The sequence below is a fragment of the Canis lupus genome, chromosome 20 (assembly GCF_011100685.1).
Source record: "Canis lupus familiaris isolate Mischka breed German Shepherd chromosome 20, alternate assembly UU_Cfam_GSD_1.0, whole genome shotgun sequence".
Lineage (NCBI taxonomy): Eukaryota > Metazoa > Chordata > Mammalia > Carnivora > Canidae > Canis > Canis lupus.
Window position 1 is genome coordinate 50,072,117 of NC_049241.1, and position 15,125 is coordinate 50,087,241.

Sequence of the window (15,125 nt, forward strand, 5' to 3'; positions counted from 1 at the left end):
TTCTTCTTTTTTTTTTTTTGCCATATGTTCTTTAGGCCTTTTAGAACACATGGAATTGTTCCTTTGGCCACATACATGTGAATCTACAAGAGAGGTGCTATTGTAGACATGAAAGGAATGGGCACTGTTTAAAAAAGAATGCCCCACAAATGTCACCATAGCAAATCTGGAAGAGTCTACAATGTTCTGACCCAGCACACTGTTGACACTATTGTAGACACACAGGTTAAGAGTAGAGTTTTTGCTGAAAGGATTAATGTACATATTGAGCATGTTAAGCACTCTAAGAGCCAAGATGCTTTCCTGAAGCATGTGAAGGAAAATGATGGGAAAAAGAAGGAGCTGGGGTACCTTGGCGGTTCAGGTGATTAAGTATCTGACTCTTGATCTCAGCTCAGGTCTTGATCTCAGGGTTGTCAGTTCAAGCCCTGTGTTGGGCTCCATGCTGGATGTGGAGCCTACTTAAGTAAGGAAAGAAAGAACAGAAGAACAAAGCCAAAGAGAAAGGTACTTGGGTTCAACTGAAGCGCCAGTCTGTACACCCAGAAAAGCACAGTTTATGAGAGCCAATGGAAAGGAACCTGAGCTGTTGGAACCCATTCCCTAATAATTCATGGCATGATAGGTGTAAGAAAAAAAAAAAAAGAAAAAGCCCTCTAGACTATTAAAATCCTATTGTAATTATGGATTTTTAGATCAATTTTAATTACATATTCTGAGTCAATGTTATTGTGCATACAAGTTGAGGTATTTTTTCCCTCAGGAAAATTGCATTTTTTATTCTTTCATACTTATTATGAAAGTAGTTTCTCATTTATTCATAATACCAAAAGCTTACATCACAGTATTTTCAGTCCCCTCCTGCCAGTGACCACTGGGAGCACAAGTGGAGTAAAGACAAGGGTATATGAATTCTAGTGAGGCCTGGGTGGCTCAGCAATTGAGCATCTGCCTTTGGCTCAGAGTGTGATCCTGGAGTCCTGGGATCAAGTCCCACATCGGGCCCCACAGCGAGTCTGCTTCTCCCTCTGCCTATGTCTCTCCCTCTCTCTGTGTGTCTCTCATGAATGGATAAATAAAATCTTTAAAAAAAAGATATATGAATTCTAGTTGTAAGAATGACCACACTGTAAATGACAGTGGGCTGTAACAATACCAGTGCACACTGAAAAGTCCTTGTAAAAGGATTTTCACTTGTTTTAGATTATTTCATTGCTACTCATGGGAGCAGGACATTTGTGTGTGTGTGTTGGATGCCGTAAGGAAGTGAGATTAATCATCCTATCATAAGTAATCATAATCATTCTTATCTAGAAGGCAGAAAGAATGGTATGATGCTAAACCTGATTTATAAGAAGCACCAATTGTATCAGAAGCTGGAAATTTGGGTCATTATTACTGTTTGGAATGTGTTCTCTTTTACTATTTATAGAGACATGATTACAGAAAGCAATTCTGTCTTGATCCATCATGGTCACAGAGTAGCTTTGTATGATGATGGACATGTATGACATTTTTCTCTTCAATAAGGTATATCTAGACCTTGTAGGGAGTGCACGGTCAACTCCCAATCCTGTGGAACAATTTTGCTTTTTTGTCATTTAGATGCGGAAATATTTTGTCCAGTGTACTGGACACTTTCCATAAATATGTCAGTTAAAACGCATGGTTGTTTTTTGTTTTTGTTTTGTTGTTTTGGAGAGGTAGAGAGAAGGCACAAGGGGCAGAGGGAGTGGGAGACAATCTTAAGCAGGTTCCATTCTGGACATGGAGCCTGATGCAGGGCTTGATCTTATGGCCCTGAGATCAAGAGTCAGACACTAAACTGACTGAGCCACTCAGGCCCCTCAAAATGCATGTATTTTAAATCATGTATTCCTTAGCAAACTATGACTTTTGTTATATCCTTTATAAATCAAATGAAGCTTATAAGTTTAGATAAGTTGTCAAAGAACACAAACCAAGCAGGAGACAAAGTCAGGATCCCTTTTCCAATAAAGACTTCCTTGCTTCGGGACTATGGTCTTACTACTAATTTTCCAAGATACCTCATATGCCAGACAGTGTAGACCGAAAAGTAGCCAGTTTAGCACAAATATTGAAGGCAGTCTAGGCTGTGGACATATATGCATGAAAGAAAGAAGTTCTTGCACTCCTGGTGCTTATGTTTTTGTGGAATAAGTGAGATGGTTAAATAAAGTTTTACTTTCTAGGTAGAAAATAAACACATTAAAGGAAAGGAAATGACAAGTGAGGGAAGCTGGGAGGTGAGTTGTATGTTGGTTGATGTCTTCTATGGAGGGCAGGGACCTCAGTGAGTGAAGATATTGTCATTGATCATTCTCCTCCACCATCTAATAAATCTTAAATGCTGTTTGAGGAACTGCTTGGGTGTACATGTAAACAATGGATAGCAATACTGAAAATCCTGCATTTTTAGAATTAACAGCAATATTTCCTCATAAAGATAAAGGTATAGACATGGTTTGTCTTTGTTTTTGCCATGTTTAAAAGTTTAGAGCCTGTGCTAGTTAATTATGAGTATGGCCACTGTTATATAACTCCTCATTGCATTGGGTCCTGTGTATTTGTTCATATTATGCATATTGATTTAAAGATCACTTAAGAGGTGCCTGGGTGGCTCAGCCAGTTAAGCAACTGCCTTCAGCTCAGGTCATGATCCCAGGATCCTGGGATCGAGTTCCCCATTGGGCTCCTGCTCAGCAGGGATTCTGTTCTCCCTCTCCCTCTGCCTGCTGCTCCCCCTGCTTGTGCTCTCTCTCTTTCTGTGTCAAATAAATAAATAAAATAAAAAAACCCCTAAAAACATCCCTTATAGATTACATTTATTGACTTATTACTTACTGATCTAGAACAAAAGAGAAAAGATTCAAATTCGTGCAATGAAAAAGAAAGAGGGACATTGCTATGGACATTACAGAAATAATAGGATAATGAAAGAGTTTAATGAACAATTTTATGTATGGCAACAAATTAGATAACTCAGATGAAATGGATAGATTCCTTAAGAGAACAAACAACTGAAACTATAATAGAATAAATAGACGGGGTGCCTGGTGGCTCAGTCTGAAGAGTGTGCAACTCTTGATCTCACAGTCAAGAGTTGAGCCCCACACTGGGGAGTACAGATTACTTAAATAAATAAACCTAAAAAGAATAAATAGAAATCTGAACACCTCCATAACAAGAAAAGGGTTGAATTAATAAATAAAGAACCACCACAAATTAAGGCTAGGCCCAGGTGGCTTCAACACAGAATTCTCCAAAATATACCAAAGGGTGTTTTTTTTTTTTTTTTTTAAGATTTTATTTATTTGCTCATGATAGACATAGAGAGAGAGAGGCAGGCTCCATTCCGGGACTCCAGGATCGTGCCCTGAGCCAAAGGCAGGTGCTAAACCGCTGAGCCACCCAGGGATCCCCTCCAAAGGGTTTTTTAACACCAATCCTTTTAAGAATCAAAATGAAGGGACAACTGGGTGGCTCAGTGGTTGAGTGTCTGCCTTTGGCTCAGGGAGTGATCCTAGGGTCCTGAGATCGAGTCCTGCATCAGGCTCTGCTTCTCTCTCTGCCTATGTCTCTGCTTTTCCCTCTGCGTCTCTCATGAATAAATAAATAAAATCTTTAAAAAAAAGAATTAAAATGGAAAACCAACAAAACATAAAGATAGCCTACTTAATGCAAGAGGGTATGTGTAAATGATATATCAGGTACGGCATTAATGTTCAAAATATATCAAGAATTCATACAACTCAACACTAAAAATCCCCAAATAATCCAAATGAAAAATAGGAAGAGGACCTGAATAGACATTTTTCCAAGGAAAACATACACATGGCCAACAGACATATGAAAAGATATCCAGCATCAGTCATTAGAAGGGAAATGCAAATCAAAACTACAGTGTGATATCTCACAACAATCACAATGGCTATTACCCAGAGGACAAGAAATAACATTTTTTTGGCAATGGAAAAAGTGAATCTTGGTGAATGTTGTTCAGAATGGAAATTGGTGAAGCCACTATGGAAAATAGTGTGGAGGCTCCCCCCCAAAATTAAAAAGGTACCATATGATCCCATATGGAATAGAGGTACCATATGATCCCATAATTTTACTTCTAGGTAGTTACCCAGGGAAAACAAAAATACTAATTCAAAAAGATATATGCACCCCTATGTTCAGTGAAGCGCTATTTACAATAGTCAAGATACGGAAACAACTTAAGTGTCCTTCGATTAGGTGAATGGATAAAGATGTGGTATATGGGGGATGGATCCCTGGGTGGCTCAGTGGTTGAGCACCTGCCTTTGGCCCAGGGCATGATCCTGGAGTCCTGGGATGGAGTCCCATATGGGGCTCCCGGCATGGAGCCTGCTTCTCCCTCTGCCTGTGTCTCTGCCTCTCAATCTCTCTCTCTCTGTCTCTCATGAATAAATAAATAAAATCTTAAAAAAAAAAGATGTGGTATATATACACAATGACATAATACTCAGCCATAAAAAAGAATGAAGTCGTGCCATTCATGACGACATGGATGGATCTAGAGGGCATTATGCTAAGTCAGAGAAAGACAAATCTCATGTGATTTCACTTATATGTGGAACATAAAAAACAAAACAAAGGAACAAACATCTTCATTATGAACATCTATAGAAAGCCCAAACTAATAGTTTTAGTAATGAAAGACTGGATGCTTCCTCCTGAAAGTAAGGAACAAAACAAGGCTATCTGCTCTTGCCACTTATATTTAGGGATGTACTGGCTATTTTAGCCAAACTATTATCGATAAAAAAGAAACTAAATGCATTTATATTGATTAGGAAGAGTAAAACAATCTCTTCCTAGTGAAGACGGCTTGTTGTTAGAAAACTCTAAGAAATCCATTAAAATAAAAAAACCTCTTAGAACGGATAATTGATCAGCAAGTTGGTTGGATACAATATCAATATGTAAAGATCAATTGTAGGGGTACCTGGGTGCTCAGGTGGTTAAGCATCTGCCTTCGGCTTAGGTCATGATCACAGGGGCAGGAGATGGAGCCCCGCATCAGGCTCCTTGCTCAGTGGAGAGCCTATTTTTCCCTTCCTCTCTCCCTCTGCCTCTCCCCCTGCTTGTGCTTGCACTCACTGTCAAATAAGTAAGTAAAATCTTTTCTAAAAAAATCAATTGTGGGCAGCCCCGGTGGGCAGCGATTTGGCACCGCCTGCAGCCTGGGGTGTGATCCTGGAGACCGGGGATCAAGTCCCATGTCGGGCTCCCTGCTGGAGCCTGCTTCTCCCTCTGCCTGTGTCTCTGCCCCCCCCCCCCCCCGTCTCTATGAATAAATAAATAAATAAATATTTTTAAAAAATCAATTGTATTTCTGTATACTTGTAAGGAACAATAATAATGGAATTAAGAAATGAATTTACAATATAATCAAAAGGAATAAAACATTTGGGGATAACTTAGCAAAAGATGTACAAAATGAATACTCAAAAATATAAAACATTAGCAAAATAAATTAATAAATGTGTAAATAAATAGGAAAATGGATCAGAAGACTTAATATTGTTGAAATGGCTCTAACCCCTTAAATGATCTAGAGACTCAACACAAAACCTATCATGATCCCAGCTTATTCCTTTATATAAACTGGCAAGATATTTTAAAGAATTATATGGAATTGCAAGTGAACCAGAATAGCCAAAGTACTCTTGAAAAAGAAAAACAAAGTGGTAGGACTTGGATTTCCTGATTTCCCCTCTTTGAAATATGCAGTGGTAATCAAGAGTGTGGTACTGACATAAGGGCAGACCTATAGGTCTGAGGAATAGATTGAGATTTGAGAAATAAACCCATACATCTATAGTCAACTGATTTTTTAAAAAAGAATTTATTTATTAATTTGAGGGGGAGAGAGAGGAAAAGAGCACAAGCAGGGAGAGGGGCAGAGGGAGAGGGAGAAGCAGACCCTGCTGAGCGAGGAGCCTGACTCAGGCTGGATCCCAGGACCCTGAGATCATGACCCTTATACGAGGAAGACAGACACTGGGCAGAAAGAGCTGCTAACCCAGGCACCCCTTAATTGATTTTTTGAAAGAAAAAAAAAAGCCAAGAATAGTGCAAGAATGCTCTTTTCATAAATTTCTACTAGGCCAACTGAATAGCCATATGCTAAAGAGAGAGGTTTATCCTTACAGGGTACCACATACAATGGATTTACCAGAAAGGATAAACACTTAAACATAAGAGTAAATTATAACATTTAGATAAACATAGAGAACAATTCTTGACTTGTATTTGGCAAAGAATTGGTAGCTAAGACACCAAGAGCAAGAATGGGAAAAAAATAGGTAATTTGGACTTCATCAAATCAGTGACTTTTGGGCATTGAAGGATGCCATCAAGAAAGTGAAAACACACTTTGAAGCCCTTGTGGCACTTTTGCTGAGAATATAAAATCGTGTTGATGGTATGAAAAACAAACTGACAGGATAGTTTTTTTGAGGTGATGAAAATGTTCAAAATTGTGGTGATTGCATAGAACTGCGAATTTTTTTAGAACTACTGAAGTCTACACTTTAATGGGGGGGGGGTGCAGCATGTGCCTTACATCTCAGTAAAGCTATTCAAATAAAGAAGTGCATCAAGAGTTTTGCAATGGGAAAGAGTACTGCAATCCAGGCTTTAAGGCATACATGGATTTCCAGGTTAATTAATTAATGCTACATCACCTCATGGTGTGTGTGTGTGTGTGTGTGTGTGTGTGTGTGTGTGTTGTAAAAAACAAAGTTCAAATTGAGATAGTTTTTTGGAGTAGGGTTGTTTTTGGGGTCTGGAGCGAACAGCCAAGGAAGAATTCTTGAGATGTCTTATGGTGTGCAAAAAGGCAATTTTTTAAAGTACAGGGACAGGACCTCTGGGCAGAAAGAGCTGCTAACCCAGAATTGTGAGGGGAACTGATTATATACTTTGAGTTGGAGAGGTAAAGACAAAAGGAAGTTCCAGAAGGACTTTGGTCTTGCTATTGTCAAACTAAAGTTGTTTTTTCCCTCTAGCAAAGCAGTTGGGTGCTTCAAAGCGGAATGTTATAATCTGCCTACATCAAGTATTTGTCAATGGGATGCAGGTTATAAGGACATTTTATCTACTTTCCTTCCAGCTTTGTTTCCCACAACAAAAGGAGTAAATTGGAGATCTAATTGGCTTTATTAAGTGATTTGTAACTCTGGCAGCATCCCAAATAGCAAGAAGTGGGGTTTTCTGCTGAGTTAAATGAAAGGGAAGTTTTTAAAGGCAAAGAAAGGGCACAAAGAAAGGAATTTATTAGCAAGGAATGCATTGTTTAGACAAGGCCACTTTCCTAAGGGGAGCAGAAGGGGGTGTAGCAATAAATTTCATAGTATGGCCAGGGAAATTCCATGTTGACTGATTAAAGGTTTTATGGGAGGCGGGGGGATTTGAAACTGTAGGTAAGTCAGGTATTAAGTAGTTTGTTGATTTGGGGCCTTAAGTGGCTACATCGTACGTCTGCAGTTTCTTTTTAACTGTGTGTGTGGTGGGGCTTAAGATCTGATGGGGGAAACAAAGGCAAAAGTAAAATTATTAAATTTCCTCACTACCTACAGCCCATTGACGAGTCCTTGAAACAGGCAGGGTGACATTCCTCTAGGGACTCAACTGCCTGGATGTTAATACTTTGCTAAGGGCAAAAGGCACTTTTAGTCCAACCCCCAGGATCCTGTAAATCTACTTTGACATATAAAAATTCCTTTGGACACTTCCTTTATCTCTATACTCCCTTTCTGCTGATAGATATATGTTGGCATATATGTTGACAATCAACCCCCAAGCATATGGCCCACCGATATACATCTGAAGGGTCTCATGACTAAGGTTTTATTAGATGGTAATAAATTCTCTTTTCCCAACAATAGTTAGCCCCCTGAAGGTCCTGGAGACCTTGGTTCCAAATTCCTTAGAGACTTAGGCTGTCCCCAACCCCCTCCCAACTTCAACATATATAATGGGCCACTCCTCATGACCCCAGTGCAGTTCTTTCTGCCCATGGGTCCTGTCCCTGTGATGTGGGAAACAAAGGCAGAAGAAAAATTATTAAATTTCCTTACTACCTACAGCCCATTGACAAGATCTTGAAACAAGTGGAGTGAGATTCTTCTAAGGACTCAACTGCCCCGAAGTTAATACTTTGCTAAGGGCAAAAGGCAATCTTAGCCCAGAATCCTGTAAGTCTACTTTGACGTATAAAAATTCCTTTAGAATTTTACTCACTTATTTATTTATAAATTTATTTATTTATTTATTTATTTTCTTCACTTTACTTACTCTCACAGGAGAGTGAGTAAAGCAATAGAAGTTTATTAAGCAAAGGTACAGAGAAAGTTCTCAGAAGTGAGAGGGGTCCCAACAGGGTTGCCACTGCGGGCTTTTTGACTGGCCTGTTATTGGGAACCTAACCAGGGAACCCAAGGCCTTGAGACTTCTTTGTGCTGTCTCAAGTGTTTGACATATGACTGTTTTGGGGTCTGTTGAATCTTTGGGATTGTTTGGAAAACGTCAAAGGGAGATACTTTGGAGTTAGGGAGCCTAATTTATTTTCTTCTCTGTTTTTGTTGTCTTATCTCTGTTTTCTTGGGAAGGGTAGGAGCCTGTCTCTGGACTGTTTGGTGTCCTTGGGATTTATGGGAGCCCAACTCTGGGCCTTTCCCTTATCTTTTCCTGCCTAGCCCCGTCTGTCCCTAACTCATTCCTGCATCACTGGGATGGAGTCCTGCATCAGGCTCCCTGCAGGGAGCCTGCTTCTCCCTCTCCCAGTCTCTGCCTCTCTCTGTGTATTTCTCATGAATAAATAAAATCTTTAAAAAATAAACAAAACAAAACAAAACAAATAAAATAAAATAAAATAAAATAAAATAAACCTGATCATTTAATGAACACATCTCACAGATCAGATCGTGGTTAGACTTAATGTAGTTTTGGAATGTTATGTTGTGAAAGAATTCCAGAGACATCTTTGGTGCAAGAGGGTGATTTTATTAAAGCACAGGACAGGACCTGTGGGTGGAAAGAACTGTTACCCTGGGATTGTGAGGGGAACTGATTATATACTTTAAGGTTGGGGGAAGCAGGGCAGCCCCGATGGCGCAGCAGTTTAGCGCCCCCTGCAGCCCAGGGTGTGATCTGGAGACCCTGACTCGAGTCCCAAGTCAGGCTCCCTGCATGGAGCCTGCTTCTCCCTCTGCCCGTGTCTCTGCCTCTCTCTCTGTGTGTGTCTCAATAAATAAATTTAAAAAAATCTTAAAAAAAAAAAAAAAAAAGGTTGGGGGAAGTAAAGATAAGGTAGGTTCCAAAAGGACTGGGCAGCCCCCGTGGCGCAGCGGTTTAGCGCCACCTGCAGCCCAGGGCGTGATCTTGGAGGCCCTGGATGGAGTCCCACGTCAGGCTCCTTGCATGGAGCCTGCTTCTCCCTCTGTGTCTCTGCCTCTCTCTCTCTCTCTCTCTCTCTCTCTCTCTCTCTCTGTCTCTATGAATAAATAAATAAAACCTTTAAAGCTTGGGATCCCTGGGTGGCGCAGCGGTTTAGCGCCTGCCTTTGGCCCAGGGCGCTATCCTGGAGATCGGAGATCGAATCCCGCGTCGGGCTCCCGGTGCATGGAGCCTGCTTCTCCCTCTGCCTGTCTCTGCCTCTCTCTCTCTCTCTCTCTCACTGTGTGCCTATCATAAATAAATAAAATAAAAAAGAAATAAAAAAAAAACCTTTAAAACAAAAAACAAAAGGACTTTCATAAACTAAAGCAGACTCGCAGGATACTTGAGGCCTCACTGTTGCCAACCTAAGGCTCTTTTTCCCTCTAGCAGGGCATTAACGTTAAACAGTTGGGAGCTGTTTTACTCTGGCTGCCTCAAGTCTTTGTCAATGGGCTGCAGGTTTTAAGGGCGTTTAATTTTATCTACATTTCCTTCTGCCTTTGTTTCCCACGTCAGACTGAAAAGAGCCCCCGAGCCCAGCTACAGCTACAGGGTCCAGGCTTCTCACTGAACCAAGTGCCCTTGGGATTCTTTCTCTTAAGGACGAAATGAGTGGGGGCTGGAAAGGGATAGCTGGAAGGCTCAACACGAGCAAGGAGGAAAGATAAAATGGATCCAGACTCTTCATTATGCAACCCAACCGACCTGAGTTCCCCGCTTGGTGAGTCACAGATAGAAATTACACTGAGTTGCTGCATCAAGAAACCTTTATTTGCAGCAACTGAGGAGATCCTGGGGATTAACTTCCAAAGCCACAATTCCCTGAGCAACAGTGAGTGGGTTCCTTTAATTTAGGGTTAGGATGAATATTTACATAGGAAAACCTTGTCATTGTATGTAGAGGTGCTGTGTGTGCACCTTCAGAAAACATGCCTATACAGATGCTGTACGTCATGTAAACCAGTTTCTTGGTCCTCCTTGGGTGGAGATTTTAGTATTACAATGAGGTAAAGGTGGTTGTCCGTCATTCTAGAGGGTGCTCTGTGGTCCATCGTGTGTAGGCACCATTGGAGGATTACCCTCAAACTGGTCTGGGTGGGCTAGGCTGGCTGGAGGTCTTGACAGGGCAGTCGATATCGCTTGAGGGGTGGTTCCCTTTCCGTTTGCCTGAATTGAGGGAAACTGGAAAGAGCTTAAGGAAAAATATGGGACAAAGGTTGGTGAGCACAAGCAGGTGAGCAGTAAAGGTCAGGTCTTGAGGTCTAGTTAGTGACAGTTACATATCATTAGGTCACATATAAGTGCATTTCTAAACAAGGGTCAGAGTCCCATGAGTGGCCTCGGAGCCTTATGCACCAAACTGTTGACTCCTGGAGGATATAAGACCTCTAGTTTAAAAAAAAAAAAAAAAAAAAAAAAAAAGACCTCTAGTTTAGTCTGTCCTGACCTGAACCATCCTCTTACCTGTACTACCTTCAGCTAGAAACTGAATCAGCAATTCCCTGTGCACACCTGTAACCACGCATTCAGGAGCATCCACAGAAAGACAATGGAGTCAGTGCCAGTTCAGAAAAAGTTCTGTTTAGGGACACCTGGGTGGCTCAGCGGTTGAGTGTCTCCCTTTGGCTCCGGTCATGATCCCAGGGTCCTGGGATCAAGACCTGCATCGGGTGGGGAGCCTGCTTCTCCTTCTGCCTGTGTCTCTGCTTTTCTCTCTCTCTCTGTGTCTCTCATGAGTAAATAAATAAAATCTTAAAAAAAAAGAAAACCCCAAGTTCTGCTGCCTGTAACTCAAAAGGCCAATACTCAAGAGAAAAGAGATTGGAAAAGAATTTGAGCTTTATTCAGGCCAGCCACCTGCAGAGAAGGCCGACTGTTGTCCAAAGCCTTCCCTGGAGGTTTCTGCCGGGCATAGGAATTTTTTAAGGAGTTTAGGCAGTTGAGGGAGTGCAGTAGTCCCTAACATTTCTTAATTAGGTGCAGAAGCAATAGTGCCAGCTACAGATGTTTTCTCAGTGTTCAGAGGGTAGTTCCTTATGTGGGGGGATTGTGAAAGGGGGTCTGGTTTCCCAACTTGTGGGAGTGCCCTGTTCTCCCTTCCTTCCTTGGTATTATTTATTTGTGAAGGAGAGGGAAAAGCAGACTCTGCGGTGAGCAAGGCACAGAGCCCAGCCTGGGGATCCATCTGAGGACCCTGATCTCCTGACCTGAGAGAAACCAAGAGTCTGTCGCCTAACAGACAAAGCCACCCAGGCTCCCCTGCCCTGAACTTTCTAGGAAAGAATGTAGTTCTATGGATATATAAAGAAAGGTTAATCAATCACAAGGGCTAAGGGTTTGTTAAAGTTTAAAGACTATTATTTAAGTTGGCCAGAGGGGCTGAGGTGTCTTCAGGACATTTCCTTTTTTTTTTTTTTTTAAGATTTTATTTATTAATTCATGAGAGACAGAGAGAGAGAGAGACAGACAGACAGACAGACAGACAAACACAGGCAGAGGGAGAAGCAGGCTCCATGCAGGGAGCCCAAGGTGGGATCCTGGGTCTCCAGCATCACACCCTGGGCTGCAGGCAGCGCTAAACCACTGAGTCACCCGGGCTGCCCTGTAAAATATATTTCATTAATAGAAATTAATAAAACTCAAAAGGCAGTATAGAATATTTTCAAACCAGCAAAAAAGAGGTGAATTTCTGAAAATACAAAATATTTCAGCATTACATTCCATTTGTTAAGAGTTTTGGAATCGATCTTTCTTCCTTTGAGTATGTGTATTAAGGTGCTGAGGTCTGCTCTTTACTTTTGAGTGACTTTATGGGGTGCCTGGGTGGCTCAGTTAAGCATCTAATTTCTGCTCAGGTGATGATCCCAGGGTCCTGGGATCAGCTCCACCTCTGGCTCCTCACTGAGCAGGGATTCTGCTTCTCCCTCCCCCCATACCTCAGCCCTCCCCGCTCTCCCTCCCTTCCCTCCCCCCCAAGCCCTGTGCTTGTGCTCTCTGCTCCCCCGCCTCTGTCTCATATAAATAAATAAATATCTTAAAAACAACAACAATAGTAAAGAAGACTCCTGCCCACATTTCCTGCTCCATTCCTCTGCCTTTACTCTAGCCATACCATCAAATAACCAGTTTTGATGACTATGCCATCATCTGACCAGTGCTTCTTTATATAAAAACAAGCCTGTGTGAATGTCTATTTTCCTTACATGTGTTTGCTCTTTTCATGAGTGGTTGGGGTCCATATGCTGGATGTTTAACTACTGAAAATTTGAGGGTCACTCCTCCCTTTTCCCCTAGTGCTCCTTATCTGGACAGGCAGATAAGAAAGCCTTGGGGGCTCCCACCCTGTGAACTGCTCCTTGCTGGGGAGCTGCTCCTGTGTGCTGTGCTGCTCTGCATTGTGTTTTTATTCTTTAAAACCTCCTGCAGATTTGGCCTTCTGTCTCATTGAGTGCTGTAAATTATGAGTAATAAGGTGAAAGAAGTTTTCTCACAAAGAATGATGATCTTAAGATGATAATATTTGGTTCATTTGCATTGCATTTCGGTCATTTCCCAGCAACCTGTGGACCCTGCCATTGGAGAGAAACAAGGCGGAATGTGATCACAGGGAAAGTGTGCATACAACTTCCACGTATTCATAATGCTGTTAGATTTATGAGGACGTGTGCAGAGAGAGTAAGTTTCTGATGATCAAGTAATGAAATAAATGTTTGGAGAAGAAAGAATCATTTATAACCTTCCTAGAAATGGAATCTAGTTCTCCAGTGTTGTCAGTTTTACACATCCTACTGAACACATATTGAAGATGTGGCTATGAACTTCACCCTGGAGGAATGGGCTTTACTGGATCTTTCATAAAAGAAACTCTACAGAGATGTGATGCAGGAAACCTTCAGGAACCTGGCTGTGGTAGCAAAGGATGATGGCTTACCTCCACCTTGTTAATCAGAGGACAAGCGTTTCTTGCCCATCAGCATTGCTTTAAGAGGGGTGGCTGGGTGGCTCAGTTGGTTAAGCATCTGCCTTTGGCTCAGGTCAAAGGGTCATGAGATCTAGCCCCATATCAGTCTTCCTACTCAGCAGGGGAGTCTGCTTCTCCCTCTCTCACTGCCTACTCCCCCCTCTACCCCCCTCCTTGTGCTCTCTTCCTCTTTCTGTCTCAAATAAATAAATAAAATCTTAAAAAAAAAACAATATTGCTCTAAGATGTGGAATGTGGGAAGGGAGGACACTGGTAAATAAACTAAGCATGGTCACAGCTAACATATGCTAGAGAATCTAATAATTTTTCTAAAATTTATAGTATTTTGGAATTCTTTGTCTTGGCTTTGCATTTAAGAGGGAAAAAAGGAAGATCATGACATTGAAGATTAGTATAATAACCAGGGGAGAAAACTAAGGTAATAGCAAGCAGTGTTTCCTGTGAGAATGCTAGTATGTTATAAAAATTTAAAGGAAAGAAACATAGCAACCTCTGCTTCAAATTTGGTGATTCTTACAAGATTTTCATCCCAAATATTTTTATGTGTGCATAGTTGTTCAGTGTTTGCAAGATAGTTCATTTGGAAACTGTATCAATCTCTACCTGTGAATATCACTGTTTTGTTTTTTTTTGTTGTTGTTGTTTTAATTTTATTTGACAGAGAAAGAGCATGTATGCATAAACAGGGGATGTGTCAGAGAGAGAGGGGGAGAAGCAGGCTCCCCACTGAGCAGGGAGCCCAATGGGCTCCATCCCAGGACCCTGAGATCATGACCTGAGCTGAAGTCAGATGCTCAACCAGTTGAGCCACCCAGGTACCCCAATATCACTGTTTTGATAATAGCATGGGTGAGGTCCTCTTGCAGAGCATTCCTTCTGTTCAACTTGAAACAGTTTCGACAAGGGAGATAATCTACACTTGAGGTATAAATCGTAAAAATTTTGTTCAAATACTTCCTATCAACAAATTTGTTAATAAAGCAATCATTGATAATGTGCTTCTTGTTTTTTTTTTACAGAAGTTTTATGGTAGAGAGATTCTGTCCAGCTAAAGAGGCTGGTCACTGTGGAGACAAGTTCAGCTTTATTCCAAATCTCAATCTGAACAAGAAACCTAGTGGAGTGAAACCATATGAATGCAGTGCATGTGGAAAAGTCTTCTTGTATCTTTCATCCCTTAATAGGCACATCAGATGTCATACTGGACACAAGCCATAGAAGTACCAGAAATATGGAGAGAAGCCATACAAGTGTAAGGAATGTGGTAAAGCCTTTAGTTCTCCCCAGTTTTTTAAAAACATGAAAGAAATCACAATGGAGAGCAAAGCTATGAATGTAAGAAATGTAGAAAGCCTTCTATTTTCATGGATCATTTAAAAGTCACAAAAGAGTTCGCACTGGAGAAAAACCCTATGAATATATGGAAAAACCTTTACATGGTCCACAAGCTTTCAAGAACACATGATAACACACATGAGATATTCTCCTTATAAATAAGGAATGTGGGAAAGCTTTAAGTAGTTTCACTTCTTTGAGAACCCATGAAAGGACTTACACAGGAAGAGAAACCATATGAATGTAAGAACTGTGGTAAAGGTTTCATTTCTCATCTAGGTTCCCAAAAACATGAAAGAGATCACAAGAAACA

At 41.1% G+C, this 15,125-nt stretch overlaps 1 protein-coding gene across 8 annotated transcripts in view; it reads right to left on the bottom strand.

Annotated features, from left to right (window-relative positions):
• Positions 1-10,120: 10,120 nt before the first annotated feature.
• The window catches only part of LOC100682725 (oleosin-B6-like), a 37,745-nt gene continuing 32,740 nt past the window's right edge, over positions 10,121-15,125 (bottom strand). For 4 of the 8 annotated variants that reach the window (XM_038567190.1, XM_038567189.1, XM_038567188.1 and 1 more), the window contains one exon: positions 10,121-10,687. In XM_038567190.1, the coding sequence (XP_038423118.1) occupies positions 10,525-10,687 (163 nt within the window). In that variant the 3' untranslated portion in view covers positions 10,121-10,524. The remainder of the gene's footprint in view (positions 10,688-15,125) is intronic. The other 4 variants (XR_005375092.1, XR_005375093.1, XR_005375094.1 and 1 more) reach the window with 3 other exon arrangements.